Source organism: Thunnus maccoyii, chromosome 1 (genome assembly GCF_910596095.1).
Source record: "Thunnus maccoyii chromosome 1, fThuMac1.1, whole genome shotgun sequence".
Lineage (NCBI taxonomy): Eukaryota > Metazoa > Chordata > Actinopteri > Scombriformes > Scombridae > Thunnus > Thunnus maccoyii.
Genome location: NC_056533.1, coordinates 7,024,703 through 7,045,426, shown reverse-complemented (window position 1 = coordinate 7,045,426; position 20,724 = coordinate 7,024,703). Strand labels below are relative to the sequence as shown.

Sequence of the window (20,724 nt, the reverse complement as noted above, 5' to 3'; positions counted from 1 at the left end):
TTTTCATTCCAGGAGTAAATAAAGCCAGCATGACACTAACAAAGGTAGTAGGCAATGTACAGTACAGGGGTTTAAAATGTCCAAGTTTTATGTCTGTGTGTCTGGAAGAACAGCAACTGACAAATCCACAGATGCGTAGAGCGTTAAGAACCATTAGTGACCAATTACTCACAATCTGCTGAGAATGTAGAAATGAGCTGAGCAGCTGGAAAGGGCACCACTCCTTAGACCACAAGTTATCACTGAGGAGGAAGGGGAGTAGAGGTGACCTGAGCAGAAACGTGTAGTGGGTGGGTGGGGTGACAGAATCAAAGGACGAATCATGATACCAGTAACAAGGGAGGAATCCTGCAGTGTAAGACCACAGCTTATAGACGAGGAGCTAGTGTAGTAATGGCAGGGTGGGGAGATCAAGGTCAAATTAAGGGTGGGGATAAGAGCATGTATTCAGAACTGTCCCAGTGGGTGAAGGTGAAGATGGGAGTGGGAATAAGTGAGCAGTGAGGGGAAGGGGTGACGTATAGACAGACAAAGTTCGGGACCAGGCCAAGGGAGAGTTGCAGGGTGTGGATAAGAACGGACTCTGTGTGTGTGTGTGTGTGTGTGTGTGTGTCTGTTTATGTGTGTGTGGAGAGCCTAGCATGGTTTTAAAGTCCCAGCAGACCTGTATCCATCTCTGTATAAGTGGATTCCATGGCTGGGCTGTTCATAAAATGCAACATGTGTTAGCCCTTTATTTCTGGCTCAGGTTCTGGCAGAGTTTCCCTGGCTCGGTATCAGCGCTGGAACCAACACGCAAAGGTCAAAGCTAATAATGTGGCGAGGAAGAGCTGGGCTCAGCATTAAGATGGCTAGTAGAATAGATTGAGTTTAGGGAGCTCTGTGGTTAACGTGTGAAACAAAGCAAGAAAACACAGCTTGACTGCCAAGAAAAGGCAAGATTGAACCATTACGAGACGCATATGTGACTGAAATGCTGACTTAACACCAGACATTGTATTATATCCAACCTCTCGTTCTGCTTCAGATAATAGAAAAGACGACAGATTGGATTGCTGTCATCATGTATAATCTATACAGTGCAGCATTTTAATGGTTTGTGGTTTTTGCAAGTTTGATTGAAGGTAATGGAAGAGTGATCGCCCCTTGTGATTTATTAAAGAGAAAGCTATTAGGGGCTGTGTGAGGCGCTGCTGCTGCTTCAATTATCATTAGATCCAGTTCAGACCGGTCAGCTAATTGGTAAAGGAAGAGTGCAAGGCTCATTCAGCATTTCTTTATGGGTTCACACAACCGTGGATCTGCTAAGAGAAGTTAGGACCTACAAGGCCAGTCAAAGGTTTGGACACACCTTCCCACTCCCTTCACTGAGAAAGTGTGTCCAAACTTTTGACTGGTACTGTACAAGGATACCATGGTATTTCGAATTTTACTTTTGTAAAAGTTCTACTTTTGCTTTTTCACAAGCAGGTCAGGGTACATTGCAGAAAAGCAGTGGTGTGGCTGTTAGGTATTTAGTGCTTTTCTCAACCTCACTTAAGAAGGAAAGAGGGTTGAAACTCAAGTTTCCTAAACAAGTACCCACACTATTTTGACATCATGCTTCCATAGAAATGGTTTGTTAGCGTCTGGTATTTCTCATTTAAACCACTCAACACTCAGTGCAAACTGATGAGCAATATAGGAGGGTGAAGTATGTTGATGTGATGAGTAATGTTCAAACAAGAGTCTAAAGTCTAAAGCCTTGCAAGCAGCTCTTTAAGGCTATACCTGGGCACGACGGTGCTTTGAGCTAAATTCTCACAATGAAAATGCTAACCTCCTGATGTTTAGCAGATGAGATATATACAACAAGTCTTCCAAATTAAGCAACCAAATATGTCATTTGACCATGTACTCCTTAACGACAGCATTTTCTAATCTGGTGGCAGTAGTCGGCAGGACAACATAATTTGTCTGTACTTTCCAAGACCGTTACACTGTTAAAAAATTACTATTTTATGATGTGACAATGCTATGGTTAAGATCTGTTTAGGTTTAGGCACAAAAAATACGTGGTTAGGTTTAGAGAAAACCTATTGTGTTATTTTTTGTTGGGAAGACAGTCCCTGTGTTTTCCATTTTCACCATTTTAGTTTGGCATGTTAGCTTGCTAACGTTTGCTAAAGTCCAAGGCTTCTATGCTGAAATGAAGCCTCTCTTAATTGAAGAATCCTCATGCTAAAAAGTGAAATCATGCAGGTATTCATCTTGCAAAAAGAACTTTTTTTTGTATAGAGAGCACTGACATAGTAAACTGAAAAATCCAGCCTTGGAACATAGCCTTTCTCAACAGTATTTTGTGTATTTCATAGGCTACTGGATGTTTCGACAAGGATGGTAATTTAAAAAAAAGATCTAATATCGATATGTTTATTAATTATTTCTGTTACTTCACGGCCTTCAACAGCATCGCCCTACATAAGCCCTACACTATCACGGGTTAAACGACACGGTTCAACAGAGGAGCAGAGACCATGGGTGAGTGGAGGGGTCGCAGTTAGCTCAAGCATGTTTGTAATGAAAGCAGGACAGAGAGGAGGGAGCAGTTTCCATGTTTTTCGATAGCAGAAATCACAATTAAATAGTTGAAAAAATGACAGAAGAATGTGTTGATGAGTTTTATGGGTATGGATGATACTAAATTGCAATTACGCTGCTGATAAATTTCCATGGGAGCAGTAGTTTTTTGTATGCTTACAAAGTACAAAGTAATCATTGTTAAAATCACAAAGGTTTCAACTTCTGATAGTAAGTGCTGTAGTGGATGCTGATTTGTCTTTAACCATGGAAGGTTAACTCCAAGAACATGCTTCATTCTTTCAGAAAGACCAATGAAAGAAATGCTGAATGAGAGATTGTAGTGAGTTACAGAAGCTAGTGGAACAGAGTCTAGCACAGACATGACTTTGGCTCTCTATTGTAGTTCAGCAATGGATGCAGTAACAATGGATTCCAAGGTTTCTAAGCATGCTATGATGAGTTAAAAAAAAAACCAAAACATATTTCCAGTCTTGCTTAAAATAGTGTGAAGACTTGAGAATCCTAAATAATTTCATTGGGAACTGCATCAGAGTCTGATCCCTACTGCCAGGCTGTCAGCATCATTGGATACCACACCAGCCAATATCCCAGATACCGGAGCAGGGCGAGGCCTGATGAGGCTGGGAAAATCTGGTCAGAGGATGTCCTTGGAGTTGTTTCTCTGCCCAGTTTGGCAGCTTTGTCCACAGCCTCCAGTGCCAGCTAATATCCCTTTCCCTTACTCCCTACCCTCTGGACAACTGGCTGTCACCCGGGCAATTCTGCCACACACACACCCTCGCAACCACAGACGCGGATCCGCATGGCTGTCTCCAAAGCAACCAAACATGTGAAACAAATCCCCTCCCTCTGGAAAGTACCCACCTGTTTCTTGTGTCTGTGCCTTAAGAATGCATTCGTCGAGTGCCTATGCTTGTGTTTGTACAAGTCGTGGTGTGTGTATTTGTGAGTTCAGTGGAAGTGAATTACTCAGTTTGTCCTCTGGTTTTGTTTTCGCGAGTAAACTTCAATGTTGCTGATCTCTCAGCATCATTTATAATCCGGTAAACAGTGTAAGTGCCATACAGCCACAGCAGCTCTCCTGCAGCTCTGTCAAGCTCAATTTGGCTCAGTGTTAGCTGTGCAAAATTCAAGCTGTTCGCAAGTGGAGGCTGACTATCAGCACAGAGGAAGTAGAAGGAAGTCAGGCCCTTGACTCTCATACTCCAAACATGTGAAAAATGGCCAATTTGGTGCCTGAGCTCTGACTGGTGTGACTGCTGATGTGTGAAGAGAGCGCCTCAATGCCTCACAACCCTTGTTAATATGAGATGCAACATCTACAGCCAATCATTTTTACCACATCAGCCATGGATTTGTGGCACGGCCTGAGAATCCTTTAATCCCTCTAATTCTTTCTCTGCTCCTAATCCTTTTTTAATTCAACTCTCTGAGTGATTTACAAGGAGTCAAGCCTAAAATGTAGGCGTAGGAGTCTGTCAGCTTATTTTGGCGGGCCTCGTTTTCTCAATTTAAGGCCTGTTTCAATATGTCTGGAAAAACACAATAGAAGAAGACTTTTCAAGAGTTTAGGTGGGACGTGTTGTCTGGTCTCGAAAGTTCAAGGCGCTATTGAGTTGAGGATGAACAGATACTGGGAAGCTCTGACTTCCAAAGCCTTTTCAGCAGTCACAACACCTTTGGGGTTATCTTTAATGAATGCTATCAGTATTGACCACATGCCCTGACCTTCAGCTTCAAACTGGTGGGTCTCTTTTTGTTTAGTCTGATGGTCAGTTTGTCTGTCTCATCAGTCCATTAGCTAATGGCACAGACCAGGCTAGAGGTCAGAGGTCAGAGGAGAAAAAGAAGGAAGGAGGGAACGAAGGAAGGAAGATCAGTGGAAGAGTAAAGAAAAAACAAAATGAAGTCTTGAGTGACTCTTTTGTTGTCAGACAGATGTAGAATGAGAGAAACAGAGATACTAGGCTGTTGAAGTAGTAAATGGATGAAACAAGATTAAGTATTAGGCCTACCTATTTACTATTTATATATGTTTACCCTCCACCATTTTGCTTGAATTCTGAGTGTGGAATTTATGTGAAAAATTCTCACAAAGGAGTTTTGTCCATGGCAGACACACTACTTTATAAAAAAAAATGAAGATGATTCGTGCTCAAAAATAATATTTACTGCTCACTATAGAGTAAACAATCGAGTGTCTGTTAAATGTGGAGTGAATGAGTGAACAAGGCTGTAATTTTGGACATAGCCAGTCTGCAGCCACGCTAGCAACTCTGTGCTTTGAGCTAAATGCTAACAGCAGCATGCTAACATGCTTGTTGATGTTTGGCAGGTATAATGTTCACAAGCTTGGTTTAGCATGCTAAAGTCATTAATTTTAGTCTATGGTCATAATTCGAAGTCAAAGAAAACATTTGAGCTGATGATGGTGCTGTATGGAAGGTACAGGATCACCAAAGTTACTGCAATTCACCCTGAGGGGAACATGAATGTGTGGACCAAAATTCATTACAATCTATCCAATAAATTGTTGAGATATATGAGTCTGGACCAAAGTAGAGGACAGACAGATTGACATTGACATCCCTGGTTGGCAATGCTAGCAGTGTGGCTAAAAGCAAAAGGAAGAGTTGAGTGAGTCCTTTTGTTGTCAGGCAGATGTACAGTACAGTGAGAGAAACAAAGATGTGCTGTAAAGACAGGAAGTAAAAGAAATAAAAGAAAGACACTTGCAATAAATGTAACCCTCAAACCCAAGCAAAAGAAATCAACATTATGACGGTTAGAATTGCTCCTTTGCCACCAACCACCAGCAGCCAGTCAATCTAACCTCATCCACCACAATGTGATTACTGGGTCTACCGCTGCCTGGAATGCTCTTAAGAGGTCTGCTGTACTTTATAGTACATGTGAATCGCCAGTGCCCGCTGTTTGCTGACAAATCATGTATTTTCCTCCCTCTGCGGTGCCCCTGTACTCCTGGCTTACGACTCACCCACAAGTCTCTTACCCCCCAAACTTCTAATAAAAACTAATTTGGCCCCTCGGGAAATCAAGCCAACTTTCGCTGAGGAGTGGCACCAACTCCAAGTATCCCATTGTGCTTTCTGTATATCTCATTCTACTACTCCCCCTCTGTCTCTCACTCTCTCTTTGCCTCTTATATTCTCTCTGCCACTCACTCAAACTCCCCACTTTGCTATGGCTATTTCTTACTGCCTGACCCCCACCTGCCCCTCATTGCAGATGAATGTGCAGCTGCAAAAAGAGGCTTCCACAATATGCTTATTGTGTAACACTGAGCATTTATATGGGTGGGTGCATGATCCCGACTCGCAAATTCAATAGTCTAGCTTTTAGCGTCGTCACAAAAAAGATCATCCCTTTCTTCAGATTTCCATCTCAGTCACAGAGAGCTATTTGTCAACTCGGTGAGTGAGTGAACCCGGCCAACGCACAGCACTTCTTCGCCTTCAGGGATAATTTGAGAATCAATTAACCTGATAAAAGAATGAATGGTAACTCCGTTCCATGTAATGTAATGTAATGAATCAGGTGGATATTGCATTAGCTTTGAGCACAGGCAAGAGGAATCAATGAGTCTTCCATTATCATAACTGATTTACATCCATAACTTGTATCATTACACTGATAGGAGACCTGCTGAGGGTGAGATTCAGGGAGTAGGCCGGTGCTTTCATGGCACAATAGGCCACTTGGGAACAAGTTGTCAAATTATACACGGTGATGTCTTCACCTGCAACGATCCACTTTAAAAATATCTTTTGGATGTGATATCAAGGCTGCTTGAGCACATTTTGTTGAAGTAAAAACCCTTTGAGGATTATGTGATGTTCAATAAGTCTTTTTTTTTTTTTGGTCTTTGCTTCGGTCTCTGGTGCCTTATCATCATTGTCCTGACTTACTTACCAGAGCGGTTTTTAACGACCTCCATGAAAGAGGGCCTCTCTGTGCTATATACGGAGTATGTACAGTTAACAGTAAGTGTTTCCACGCAAACAAACAAACAAACAAACATACAAACAAAAAATGGTAGGTAAATCAAGGACATAATGCAGTGGTTTGGGTCTGGATTGTCATTTGAGGGATTATGAGTGTTTTATGTTTTTAGGTAAATCAACTCCAAATATGGGGCTTTCCTGTTTTAACCATCCCGCTGTTACACAACCTGTATTCATCTTCAACTTTCTCCATACTTGACTGTCCACTGGGATTAACTGTCATCTGCTGCCACCTAGTGTTGATATCACAAGGGACATCTGACTCTAATGCAGCCAAATACAGTGAAGTGTTTCTTTTGTTCTATAACATACTATTGATGCTATTCTTTTGGTTATTTTGACTTTCTTAATCACAAATATATCTCGGTTTTTCACCGTCATGTGGATGGATTCATTCAGAATCTCTGTCATGGAGTATTTCCCTGTATACCATAAACTCAAATTTATTAATTTCATCCAGTGGGGGAATATCACAAGAATATAAAGTGCATGGGTGAATCCATGGATGGAATGGATAAATTAACATGTCTAAGAGTAAAGATATTTCAGGAAGATGTTGTCAAAAACAATTATAGTTTATTTTCCCACTTCATCAATATAAGAAAGGCAGTGCTGGTATGAAGAAATGAACACTAGTCACAAAGCAAATATGATGGTTTGACAAAGCAAACATATTATAGAGCTCAAACAGAAGTTTTGCTCAACATGTTGGTTTAACACAAACAAAGTAAAACATTCTAACTTGTAATTGTTAAGTTTCAAAATGCTTTACAGACTTAGTGAACATCAGAAAGAGCAGATTCATAATAAGGCAGTGCTTACATGTTTGGTTTCTGGAACCCATAAAGGCTGGAAAGTGCCGTTTATTGCTGTTAGATCGTTAAGGAATTTCTGCCGTTCTTATAGTCTAATGAATCTTAAAACCTTTTTATAACAAACATGATTTATGTGAACATGCTGCTCTCAACCACAATGAGGGGAATTCTCACCAGCAATTCAAGCAATTACCTAACTCGTAAGTCTCTTGTAACAAAATTATCCTGCAATAAGACGTTAAAAAGAAGGTGAAAAAAAATCAGAGCATGTAAGACAACCTGTATTCAGAGATTACAAAGTCACTTTGTATGAGGTCTCAACAATGGAGCCAACTGCTGTGTTTTGGTCCATTAAGCCAGTAGGCCAACTGAACATTATATTCAATATTAGCTAATATATCAGTTTTTTATTAATGAAAAAATGTAAAAAAAAAAAAAAAAAAAAAAAAAAAATATGAATAGTCATATGTAACCTGAGTACTAAATGACATCTTCAAATTGTTTAAAATAAAACCCCACAGGTCTTACATTTACAATGATATAATCCAGAAAAGTATCAAATTTTCAAAAAAGAAACCTGGAGCCACATGTTTTGGTGTTGTTTGTGATATATGACTATCAAATGTGTCATTGACTTCAGTTCAAGTTGTGTTTGGTCTAACTGGGTTGGAAGATCAAATGAACTATTTCTAAAACGAGTTAAATCATTAACTGTTCACAGCTTAAAGAGAGCAGCGGACTGGTCTTTCAAAACTGCCTTCACTAAGGCAGAGAGGTATAGCAATTAACTGTTCTGTACCTGTATACACACATGTGCAGCAGTCTACACACATATTAGAAATACATACAACTGTAGTATCATATGTAGTGTTAAAAATTGGTATATTGCTGAAATGTGTAAAACAAATACACAGTCACACACACACACCGCATGTTTTTCTTGTTACCCCATTCCATCATTTCTCTATCTATTTTAACCTTTCCCCCATCCCTTCCTCCCTCCCTCCCTCCCTCCCTCCCACTCTTCTTTGTCTTCCTCTCTAAAACACCCCAGGGATGAGCCGGTAAGGTACAGCATCAGTGTAGCGTTTCCAATCCTTGCCGTACTTGCTGCTACAGCGGTGCTCGTCGCGCACGCAGCGGTGGACCAGCAGGATGGTCATGTAAACGATGTAGAAGTACGGCAGTATGTGGCCGAAGCCGCAGGCGGCACAATACGCCAGCGAACCCATCAGGTCGCCGGTGTAGTTGAAGTGCCGTGCCGTGCCCCAGAAGCCTGATGTCAGGAGCTTGCTGCGGTGAATGCCGCCGTCAGCGGAGCGGTATGAGCACTCAATGTATGTTGGTTTGCGGCCCCAGATGGAACAGGAGCCCTCGGTGCGTCGGAACAGGTCCTTCTGGTGGTTGGTGGAGCGGAAGATGTAGTATCCAACGAGACCGAGCAACAGGACGGCCAGGGCGTGGATGTTGGAGAGCTGGACTGGGTGGTACACCAGGTACAGACCCTGGAGAGCCAAAAACACATTTACTGTCAACACTAAATGTTTTACATTGTGATATTACTGTACTTTAAAACTCTACACAGAAAACTGTTTCCCCTGATATCAGTGCTTCAGTCAGATATCTGACATCTGGTGCAGCTACAGACAACTAAAGCTGTAATTTCATATTATTTATCACCTGTGTGCATGTTAGCATGCTTGTATATGTTACCTGCAGTGTGTACAGATATGGCAGCCAGACACAGTCTCCCCAGCCCAGATACCATCCAAAGTGGTCATGGCAGATATCAATGGTCTTCAGGTACCACGCCTCATTCCAGAAGAAATCCAACACATAAATGGCCTACAAGAAAACACAGTTCACATAATTATCTAGTAGTCATTAAGAAACCAACATGAGAGAACACCGGCTTCAATTTTTATTCATACTGCGGCTTCTGAGTCAAGAACGTTAATCTTAAAGTCAAGGAAAGAAAATGCTAATCTTCAGGGGCCAAAAACTCATTAAACCATTCAAGGCCAAGAGACAAATATTAGATCTTTATAGAGTTGGTAATTATCTGTGCACATCAAAGCGTGCTAGTCCTACATTAACTACAGTTCTTCAAGAGCTATAGGTTTAAAATCTACCCTTATATCTCCTCACCTGCAGCACGTTGACCAGAATCATGGAGTTTGTGACGTGGCCGTACATTTCTTGCTGCTTGGCCATGTAAGACAGATTGATGAGAGTCCAGGCTACAATGCCGGGTCGGCCATTGAAGAACAGCTTGAAGTCAAACCATTTGCCAATGCGGGGGTTGAACTCGATTCCCATCATGTAGTTGTAAAAGATGTTCCCTGTGAACTTACTGTAAAATCACAATAAAGGGTGGAAAAAAATGCAGTGCAAAAGATTATTACATTATAAATGTAGGAATCTCTTTCTGCTCTAAACTGAGACCTGACACAAGATGATCTAGTGACATCTGCTTTTCTATGAATGAAAAAAAAACAAAACAACATGTCCCTGTTATAATGTTAATTGTTATTATGTTCTGATGTGTATTTAGTCAACCCAGTCTCAATAACGGCTGTAAAATTGTGAGATGCCTATGTTTTTTGGCCTATTCTTTTCGATTGGCCTGCATCCACGTCACGTGACTGTCAATTTGAAGCTTTGTGATTGGCTGACCGGAGGACCTGCCCAGAAGTATTTTCCTCACTGTCACAGTGTTAAGGTTTTCTGGACCCTGGAGATTTTATGCATCTTTATGATTCTTAGTTTTGGGATTTTATGTCATATGACATACAGTAGCATATTCAATCAGCATCTGTTTTATTAGCCAATGCAAGCATACAAAGAATGTGTCTTGGCATTAACTCCCCCAAAAAACACAACAAAAATAGACAAAAGTAAGGTATTAATAATAATAGTATGAAATAAACAAAGTAATATTAAAATTAAACTGAAATTTTAAAATCTATTTACAGAATGGAACAGTAGTAATTTTTAAATGGGACATAACACTTGAACACCACTAACACCAATGAAATATTGACTGTACTGTGGACAAAGAAATACAAATTATGAATATATGAAGTTGACAAGAGCAAGAACTAAATGTGACATGAGCATAAATAATTAAATTATGTAACAGTGGAGGTTGAAGGCACAATCTAAAGTCCAGTTTGATAACCCCGTCTTCATCCCGTTTATATGGCCATGGTATAAAATGTGATGCACACACACATGCACACGCGCACACACACACTTCCTTCCTCCTTCACTTTTATTTTTTCCATTGTTTCTTTCTTATTTCTAAATTTAGTCTTTTCTCAGATTTTCCTTATCTTCCTGCCTCTTTAAGGACATTTGGACCCTATACTGATACAAATACAACCACTCGCCCACACACACACACACACGCAATTTGCCAGCATTTAACAGGGTTATAGGTTAACCTGGATCAAGTATAATGTAATATGTGGTAAGGATGGGGGTGTGTGATAGAGCAGTCATCCAGTCTGAAGGAGGGGGTGGGAGGATGGGGAGCAGCATCCATTAGAGACACTGCTTCAGCTTTGAATTGTGTTAGCAATCCTGGCTGCTCCAGTCAAACCCTTTGATGCTGCCTGATGCCAGTCGCTGTCAAGTGTTCTGTATGTGTGTGTGTGTCTACATACATATATGTATGTGTGTTTGGGTAGATGGATTAGGTGGGTGCATAGGGAGGAGAGGAGGGGTTGCTTCTGTTTTGGGGGAAGAACGAGAGTCTGGGTGATGCAGGTACAATTGAGAAGAGACTAGAATAGGGGTGTGTGTGTGTGATTTTGTGGAAGGGGCATAAGGAATTTTACATTACAGTGCTTTATTGGATGACACGGCTCAATATTAATTGAGGAAGACTATATATTAATTAACACATCCTCAGCCACATATTCTTGGAAATATAAAATTAAATGAGCACCTTCACATTTTACAATCACAGGCTATAAAACGCCTTTTCTTAGCAGAGATAGTGGTGTTTAGATTCGGGTTGTGGCGGTCGGCAGCAATTTGAAATGGAATAAAGCCAACTGATGATAGACAGCCCAAAAGAGTAGTCGAATGCACCAAGTCTGCCCACAAACAATGCTCTTCTGTAGCTTTCCACTATCAAAAAAAGACAAAAAAACTCTCAGAACGGAAGGAGAATTAATTAATGCTGATGACCTTCACATTAACCTATCGTGTTGCTGAGTTATCGAGGACATTTTTGTGTGGAGAAATGTTAAAAGATATCTTTAAATGAAAGCTTTAATGCGGTGAAAGTGAGGAAATACTTCCAGGCAGGTCCTCCAGTCAGCCAATCACAGAGCTTCAAATTCTAGATTTCAAATTCAATTCATCCCTGGGGCAACACTCTAAAAATCTACATTTTTTTTATTAAAAGAACATCAAACATTTACATAAAATAACACAAACAACATAACAGCTCAGATAACTACACAACACAAAGACAATGATTCAAACAACATGCAACTACGTGGTTTCAGTCATAGCAGCGTCCATAGCAACCACCATAGCAACGATAGAAAGTCGGGAAAAAAATCTTTGTAATAACTAACAAACTAAACGTCATATACATTCACCGAACAAAGATTATGGAAACAAAAACCACATTTCTCCCTAGAAATGTAAACAAAACACATTTTCATGCCAAAACTATCTTAATATATTGCATTTTCCACAGAGAATAAAAGGAATGGCAGCCATTTTTTGTTGTTGTTTTCGCTTGACAGTCATGTGACGTGGACACAGGCCAACACAACAGAACAGGCTATAAAAAAAATGTAGGCATCTCACAATTTTAGAGCCGTTATTGTGAAAATAGTTCGTTTTGCGCTGTGGACACATTTGATATATTTTGATGTGAGACTGGGTTGATTTAGTACAGCTGGTAGCTTATCTAACTTAATGCTAGTTATTTACAGACCTCACACTTTCATCATATAGTTTACATTTTATTTTGTTGAAATTAGCAGTTATGTTTAAATGGTGTAAAAGTTTACATTTAATTCTAAGTTGTACAATATTTTAGTATAAATTAAAGATTTGGAAAACTGATGCCAGTTTCTTCACATTATTATGCGATTCCACACAATTTCTTTTCATGCTACTGCATGTCTGCTACAAATTTACATTCAGTCCGCTCAATGGGGAATGTTGTAAGGCTGGTTTACAGATAATAGCTGAGGTTACACTCAGAATTAGAAATTAGGCCACAAAAGTAAAGTTCAGACACCTCTTCACCTACTTGAGCTATCCTGTCACGTGTGTATCGGTACTCACCAGTCCTCAGAGTTCGTGGGGAAGAGGTAGGCCTTTATGAAAGCAAAGGTGGACACAGCGTAGCCCAGTATGTTGGTGCACCACATCAGCGGGATCCAGTTGTCGAAGATGATGGTGGGAGAGAACCAGTGGAAGTAGTGGGCGTTTGCAAACCACAGGGCATGAGTGATCAGCCAGCACTGCAGCCCGTTGATCTCATACTTGTTAATCAGGCCTTGAGTATTGGGAGACAACACATGAGCATGTTTTAAAGAGATACTCTTGTTTTATTCCAATATGTTGTTCACCGTCTCCAAAGGGTCAGTATGATGTAACACTGGGTGTGTGTGTTAATAAACTGATGAGTGTGAGTATCGGTGTGTTCATTACCGGCAGGAGTTCTTGCTCCATCCTGCACGCCGCCAACAAAGCCAGGAATAAACTTGTGGGTGACATCAGGAACACACATATACAGGAACACCTGAGGGACAACACGGCCTCTTTTAACCTTACTTGTTAGGTTAGAGAGCAGTTTTTGTGAGCTGCACCCAGCGTCTTGTTATCTTTCCCCCCTCATTTGTCCTGCTTTTCTCTGCTGTCTCTTACCTGGAAGGCCACCCATATGGAATATATCTTGGCAGCTGACCAGGTGAAGGAAGGTGCCCGGGCCCAGATGGAGAGCAGTGTGGTCTCTCCTCGAAACAGCTCAAACAGAGGCTGGCTGATAGAGCACTGGTACTGGTCACAGGCCATCACAAAGTAGAAGACGATGAAAGGGGCAAAGCAAAGGAGGGCGATCACGCTGATCAGGGAAAACCAGTCCACCTCCCTGAGAATGAATCAGATGAACAGTATGAGGCCAACTGAACATGAAAGCTCGGTTTTGCAGTTTAAATAGTTCAAACAGCCAGTAATATTTATTACTGTCAATAATTTCTTATGCTAAATAATTCACGTTTATGCCATACTCAAACAAAAGTTTTACTGGATGTTTGGACTGTCATAGCAGGAACATGGCAGGTGTAGCTAACGATATTAACGATGACCCTGCTTCATTTAGCTGTCCCAATGAGCCAGCATGCTGAATACCATGGCCTCTAATTAAGGTTATGAGATACACCTGAACATACTGTATACAGAAGATACTCCTACAATAAACCTAAGTCATCAGATAAGAAAGACAGAATGCTGTTATGCAGCATACTGCAATGCACAACCAACTAGTAAGAAATAAAATTACTAAAAAGTTATGATAGTGAAGTAAACTAGTTTTTCTGCCATGCCTGGCAAGTTTTGTATATGTGTGTATACTTCAGCATGTGTATCTCCACATGTCTGAAGTGTGTGCATGGTGCTGTAGTGAGTGTGAGTAAGTGTTATGAAAAAACACAGCACCACAGCAGTGATGTTGTGTTTTTTTCTTTGTGTTTTTTTTCGTAGTCTTTATAAAACCAAAAATACAAGGACCAAAGTGTAAGGAATGGTTTAAATTGTGTTTATCTGCTCTAATATATATATATATTGTATTTAAATGGATATGGTGAAACTATACAGTAAGGAAAAAATTAAAGATTAGAGAAAAGTCTTTCATTTACAAAATATATTTCCTCCTGCAGCAATAAACTTGCAACCTGGAGGGGAGGTTTGGGAACTACTGGTTTTGCACAATATCACATATATAGCCATCAAGAACATTTGTAAAACCTCTTTTACCTCTTTTTTAAAACAAGTCAGCTGGAAACATATAAGTCAGCTGGGGACTGCACTTTCAACCAGTTAGCTAGCCAGCTAGCTATAGCTGATAAGTCTACTGATGACAGTTGTCATTTCAGCCCACAAAATCGAGGGTTGCTGTGTTGAAGCCAAAGGACCCATTGTTTCAAAATTAACTGAATTTTGAGTGGTGAATCTATCACCACTATCACTGTTAACCTTCTATGTGCTGTGCAAGAACAGAAAGCCTGACAGATATGGCAGCATCTTTTAATAGCCAGTATGAACAGGGGCAATAATTATAGCCAGCAAAACCTTTTTCAATGTTCATGCAGGCACCTGACTGCTGTTTCAAGACAGGGTTGAAAAATTGGAGGAATGCACGACCTGCATTCATTGTTTTGGAGCTTAAGTAGTTAATCAGTGCAGGAGGTAACCAGTCCACCATCACCTCCTTTTAGCATTCAGCAGTACAAACATCTGTGTGAGGGTGCTACCTGAGAGTTCATGTCAGTCACTAACCACAAGTTTCGGTTTGTGTTATGTTTTGTTTTAATGCTTAATGTCCACTCTCTGTTGTGCACTCTCTTTTCTCTGTCTTACTCTCTGTGTCTCTCCATCTCTCTGTATTAGGGTTTGTTTGTGTGTTAGGAGGATAAACAGAGAAAGATGATCACACCGTTAAATACAAATATGATGCTCGGCATGAACTCACCATGCTCTCCCCCACTGTGCTGGCTCCTCTCCCTGTTCGGATGTTTTCCCATTGGCACTGTGCTGGGTTCGTCTCCTGGTGGCCTCCATGGCCACTGCACCATTCATCTGTGGTGACAGATCAGATTATCAGGTTAAGATCAGTTATGCAGAGGTGTGCTGTACTTTGTACACTTCCAGCATGTGCAACATGCAGGAATTAATTGCAGAAGCTATACAGTAGGCAGCAAAACTAAACAGATGATTCCCTCTTTTTTCACTGATTGAGTGTAGTCTTTCTGAATGCTCTTTCAACAAATACTGCAAAGTCAAAGTGTCACGACAGGCCAAAAATGCAGTTCAGTCCTACATGCATTCATAAACAGATAATGAGGTAATTTGGGGAATTAAAGTGCATGTCCTTGTGAGATAACGAATACCTTGAGTGGAGGTCAATTTGATAAAGCTACAGCTTGTGTAATAGGCTATCTGAATACACTGATGCCACCATATGTTTTCAACTTTTGTTTTCTGTACTTGCAAATATGTTTCTCTCTCTCTCACACACACACACACACACACACACACACACACACACACACACACTTCTGGGGCAAAGGTAACGTCATGTTAGCTGAAATTATTCACACTAAGCCCACACAAACAAAAGTACTATAACGTGTAGCTGTATGAGGAGACCTGGATGCCTTCCAGCCTTTTCCAGTAGCATGTTCAAGTTTAGCTTCCATGTTTTCCAGCAGCTGTCCCACAGACAGATGAAACGAGGCAGGGGAGCAAACAGCCGTTACATAACGTTAACAAAACAAACCTTTTTATCTCTTTATCCAGTTATCTCTGATACTAAATCGACATTACGTCGATTAACGGCAGATATCCTTTGTACCCTGAACGATGTATCTTACAATTTAATAACCTACGTTACCAAGTTAACGGATATGAAGTAACGTTAAACACACGTTATACCGGATAATTCTGTCGGCACAGATGCATTATTGAACTGAAGCTCACTCACCAGATAACTGTACAGTCAGACAGGGAGGGTGGCAGCGCGTCTCCTCTTCACTCCAGGTGCGGCTGGTTATCAAACAACCGCTGGAGAGAACTCAGCGTAATGGTGACACACCCGCCCATAACGCGACTACGTAATAAAACTCAACCAATAGTACTTCTGTAGAGGCGGGCCTGAGAGGCTTCCCTGTCCTCTGATTGGGTGACACTAACTGGAGCCACCAGCACCTGACAAATTTGCCACTGCTTGAATGGTTTAGCCAGAGTAAACAATGAAGTGGCAGCATTATGAAATACCTGTAATTAGTATGTGTGCCTTTAGCATCTGAGCTTTTAAAACAATAGGTTCACTTGTATTGAGTTGATATTAGGCAACCAGTAAATAAATTAACAGCCAAATATGTTTTATTTTTTGCTGGCGTTTTTCTTTTACTTTTTTTTTTTTTTATAGATAACAGAAATGTAATCCTAATGTTTTAAAAAGTACACCAATGAAATGCAATAAAAACACAACAACAGAAAACTGCATTAATACATTAAAAACAATAAGACATTACTCCTTAATTCTGATTGCAAGGTGCTTTTAAAAAGAGCCAATTCATTCCCGGCATAGACAGAAAATAAAGTCACAAGCACAAAAATAGCACTAAGACAGAATTAGTATTAAACTATTATCTCTGGACAAGCATGCTTACACCAATAATTTGTGAGTTTAATCCCCACAACATTCATATAAAGAGATTATTCTTCAGTTTTGCAATGATTTCAAATCAATCTTATTTCAGAAAAGGAAATTTACAATAACACAGACTCATCAAGGACAGTTACTACCAAGAACACAAAAGCATTAAAGCACAAAAACAATCAGTGTGGGCCAAGATGTGGCACTTACTTTTTTTCTTTCTTGCTCTGCGAAAAGACTGCTGTTCTAGAGTTCTAGTGGAGGATGAGTACAATCTCCTGTTTGATCTAAATAATACTAAAAATGAAGTGCATTTCATATGTTTATGTCCATTACAGTAGATCCTGATTGTCATGAATGGATGAAGTGGTGTGCAGGTGCTACTGCTTACTTTGTATTTTCCAGGATTTCTGCCTCAGAGTTCAAAACAGCTGTTCTGCTGCCCTACTTGATGCAATGTTTTTTGATACATATGATGTCAGGAAAATGCTCACGGGTCCATGATAGCATGTGTCACACTTGGGATGGAGGCAGTCCTGTATTTTTTAAGTGCATGTGTATCAATTTACCACTAGAGGGTAGTATTCAGCTGTGACACAAACAGGCACATCACCACTGCTGTACAGGTGGACAGAAGTCATCCACAGCTCCCCATCGCCACTAGCACCTGTGTATTTGGCCTGTTTTCATTATATGTCTGTTTTGCCAGAAAAAAAAAAGCTGACAGATATGGACATGAAGCATTGTAATACATCAAGCAGAGCATAGACGTCGTGCTTGCACCATCCGATCAGCTATCATGTGTTTATGCAGGAGATAACTGTAGTTCTCCCAGCTGAATCCTCACTGCTGCTCAGATTCTTTGAAAGCCCCCTTAGACAGAGTCAGAGACAGAGTATTTTCTGCCAGCCTCCACCCACACTAAATGTCAAGACATTAAAAGATTCAGTAGTCCGCTGGTTTTGAGTGTGTTGTTATTGATATCTCTCCAGCCAGAGTATCCACTGTGAAACACCCAAGTCAGTGGGAACCAGTCGACAAGCAGATTCTGAAACTAAAGTGGATTCTCGGCAAAACCTGCTTACAATAAAGACCAGAAAAGAAAATAAACTAACCCACTGTCCACATTTGAATGTTACTTCATATCCCAAGCAAAAAAAAATATATTCAGCAAAACATTTACAGCACATTTGAGCCTTTGAATAAATCAAACCATTAGCTTTTGTTGGTGCACTTGTGTTGACAGTGCTATGTGATTTTCTTAACAGGGCTTCTTAACTGAATCTCATTATGACTTAGACCTCAAAATGTAAAAAAAAAAAAAGAAGAAGAAAGAAGTAGAGAATCCTGTTTATTTTTACGTCCCCTTTTGGAATGTGTTGAAATGTGAGCAGTTGATGAGGGATATTTTCTCTGCACAACTGGCTCTAATATTGGCCATGGGGATAAATTCCTGTCTCATTACTTGTAGCTTTTTGTGCCAAGTTAGACATTCCACCTTTGTGTTATCCCCTTCATGTAATCAACACCAAACACATACCTGCTGAAACTATTCAAGACTGACACAGCTGGTGAGAAATCCCTCCACTCATTCAGTGTCCAAAAGGTTGATTCAGTCATGTTGAAAGAGGAGAGAATATCAGAAATTTATTAAACTGAAATACAATTTTAAAAAACTGAATCGTCTTCTCCAGGTCTACCACACGAGAACTCCTCCTCATCCTCCTGTAGCATCACCTCGCATCCTCAAATGACCTCCATCTTCCTCTTCTTCTGTCTTTCATTTACTGTGCTTTCAAACATTCTGCTATGTCTACTAATCTCTCCTATTTCCCTCTGCGACTCCCCTTGTTTTTGTTTTTTTACCACTTTTCTGACAGCGTGTCGCTGCAGTCTTTACTCTGTTTCTCTCTTTCCATTTCTCTCTTTGATCAGATGCCTTGTTGCTATGCTGTATCCAGACAGTGTGATGTATCTGGGCCAAGCAGCAGACATCACTGCTGCACTATGTATCTGAAACAAAGAGGAGATTTTGCAGTGCAGGTACCTTTTGTTACTTTGTGAAAGTTTGATGTAAATATGCACCCATCTGCTCTCAAGGAGCTTGTTTATTGAGCGCTTTTGCTAACCTGTTTGACATTTTGGGGTTCTCGATGGTGCAGCAAACATTCATATTCATTATGAACCACAGCACAGTTGTCTCGAACTGTACAGATTCACACTTTCAGAAGTCTTGGTGTGTTTCTTTGTTGCCACTTAAGTTTGAAGGACATTATTATCAGCAGGATGAACAAACTGAACTAAAACAATGTGTTTGAATATGTCGCTCCTAATATGTTTGCTGTCAGCTTGGCATAAATAAAACACATGAAGACCAATAGGTGCAGATATTCGAGAATATGATTGTACTTAATATAATGAATTAGAGTGAAGGTTTAGACACACAGAAAACTGGGGTATTCATAGAGCGAGTTAAAACGACTCACACAGGACAATCAGCCCATAAGTTTAATCAAACAGTAGCGGTTGCAGACACCCTGGATTTTAATTGGCTGTGGGTGGTAAATGCTGTGCGCAGTCAGAGGTGAAGTTATTGCTTTAGGATTACTATATTACTACATTGGTGTATGTATGTATATGTGGTGAAAAGTGCAAAGAGTTGGCACAATCACACTGTAGTGCAGGCATGGCTTTTCAGCCACACCAGCAGTGTGGATCTGTGGATCTTGTCAGTGTTGGTTTGACAGTAGTGGGTCCACCACTTTGGTTCAGATTGAAATAGCTCAACAACTGTTAGATAGCTCACCATAGAAGTTTGTACAGACATTCATTATCCCCAGAGGATGAATCCTACTTACTTTGGTGATCCAATGACTTTCCCTCTACCCGCCTGCCACCAGGTTGACATTTGTGGTTTTGAGTGAAATGTCTCAACGACTGCTGAGTGACATGAAATTCTGTAGAGACATTCATGTAAGCCACAAGATGAATTGTAATAACTTTCTCGATTCCCTGACTTTTTATCTAGCACCATCATCAGGCAAAATCTTAAGTTGTCCAATATTGTGGTTCATGATCAAATACCTGTTGGCCTTTAGGCCTCCATCAGCTTTAGTTTGTTGCAATTTAGCAAATGTTAGCATGCTAACACACTAAACTAAGACACTGAATGTGGTAAACATTATATCTGCTAATCAATAGCATGATAGCATTGTCATTGTGAGTATTTTGCCATGTTGGCATTAATACTTCAAGTTCAAAGCATCACCACAGTACAGCCTCACTGTAGACTCTTCTTGTTACAATGATAGCAAAGAGGAGCCATTTTTTTTTCTTGGGAATAGAAGCTAAAGTCTACTACTGTCTGGAATTTGGAGCAGCAGGAAAGGCTGAGGTGCATTTTAAAATTAGCATGTTTCACACCAATCAGAACACAATATAATGTTCATATGTGCATTATCTTTATCATTCCTTATTATGAAATCACCACAAATAAAGTTTATATATCTGGTTTTGTGAGTTGCAGGTCTGTTTTTCCCATACAGTTCATGGGTTATTCAACAAACTGAATAGGTTAATATCAAATACGGCACCATCACTATGTGCAAGGAGGAAGGTTTGTGCTCTCTGTGTGTGTGCATATCTGTGTGATCAATATAAAAAGAGCTGGCAGTGATGGCATATATGTATAGCACATATGTGAGTGGGGGGCAGGTTGGCTGACAAATCTTACCCTAATCAGCTCCCATGGGATGGAGCATGTGTGTGTGTGTGCGTAACTGTGTCTATATACGTGCAATATTTTGAATTTATGAATTTTGTGTGTATGTGCTTGTGTTACATGTGCTCAGATTGTGTGTGTGTGTGTGTGTCCCTTTGTTGGTGTTAA

General features: G+C 40.4%; 1 protein-coding gene across 1 annotated transcript; it reads right to left on the bottom strand.

Moving 5' to 3' along the window:
- Nucleotides 1-8,047: 8,047 nt before the first annotated feature.
- dhcr7 (7-dehydrocholesterol reductase) lies at nt 8,048-16,260 on the bottom strand. The gene is made up of 8 exons (XM_042418432.1): nt 16,158-16,260; nt 15,147-15,253; nt 13,325-13,547; nt 13,109-13,199; nt 12,740-12,953; nt 9,572-9,776; nt 9,137-9,268; nt 8,048-8,928 (listed from the first exon to the last, which is right to left on the bottom strand). Exons 2-8 carry the CDS (start codon nt 15,251-15,253, stop codon nt 8,464-8,466), a joined length of 1,437 nt encoding a protein of 478 aa, XP_042274366.1. The 5' UTR covers nt 16,158-16,260; the 3' UTR covers nt 8,048-8,463.
- Between the last annotated feature and the right edge of the window lie 4,464 nt (nt 16,261-20,724).

What these genes read in the sequence shown, in the direction of transcription:
- dhcr7 (XM_042418432.1), bottom strand. Translation starts at nt 15,253, where the DNA reads ATGAATGGTGCAGTGGCCATGGAGGCCACCAGGAGACGAACCCAGCAC. An exon ending in GCACAGTGGGGGAGAGCATG is followed by an intron (nt 13,548 to 15,146) that starts GTGAGTTCATGC and finishes ATTCATTCTCAG; the next exon opens with GGAGGTGGACTGGTTTTCCC. An exon ending in CATATCTGTACACACTGCAG is followed by an intron (nt 8,929 to 9,136) that starts GTAACATATACA and finishes TTGGCTCTCCAG; the next exon opens with GGTCTGTACCTGGTGTACCA.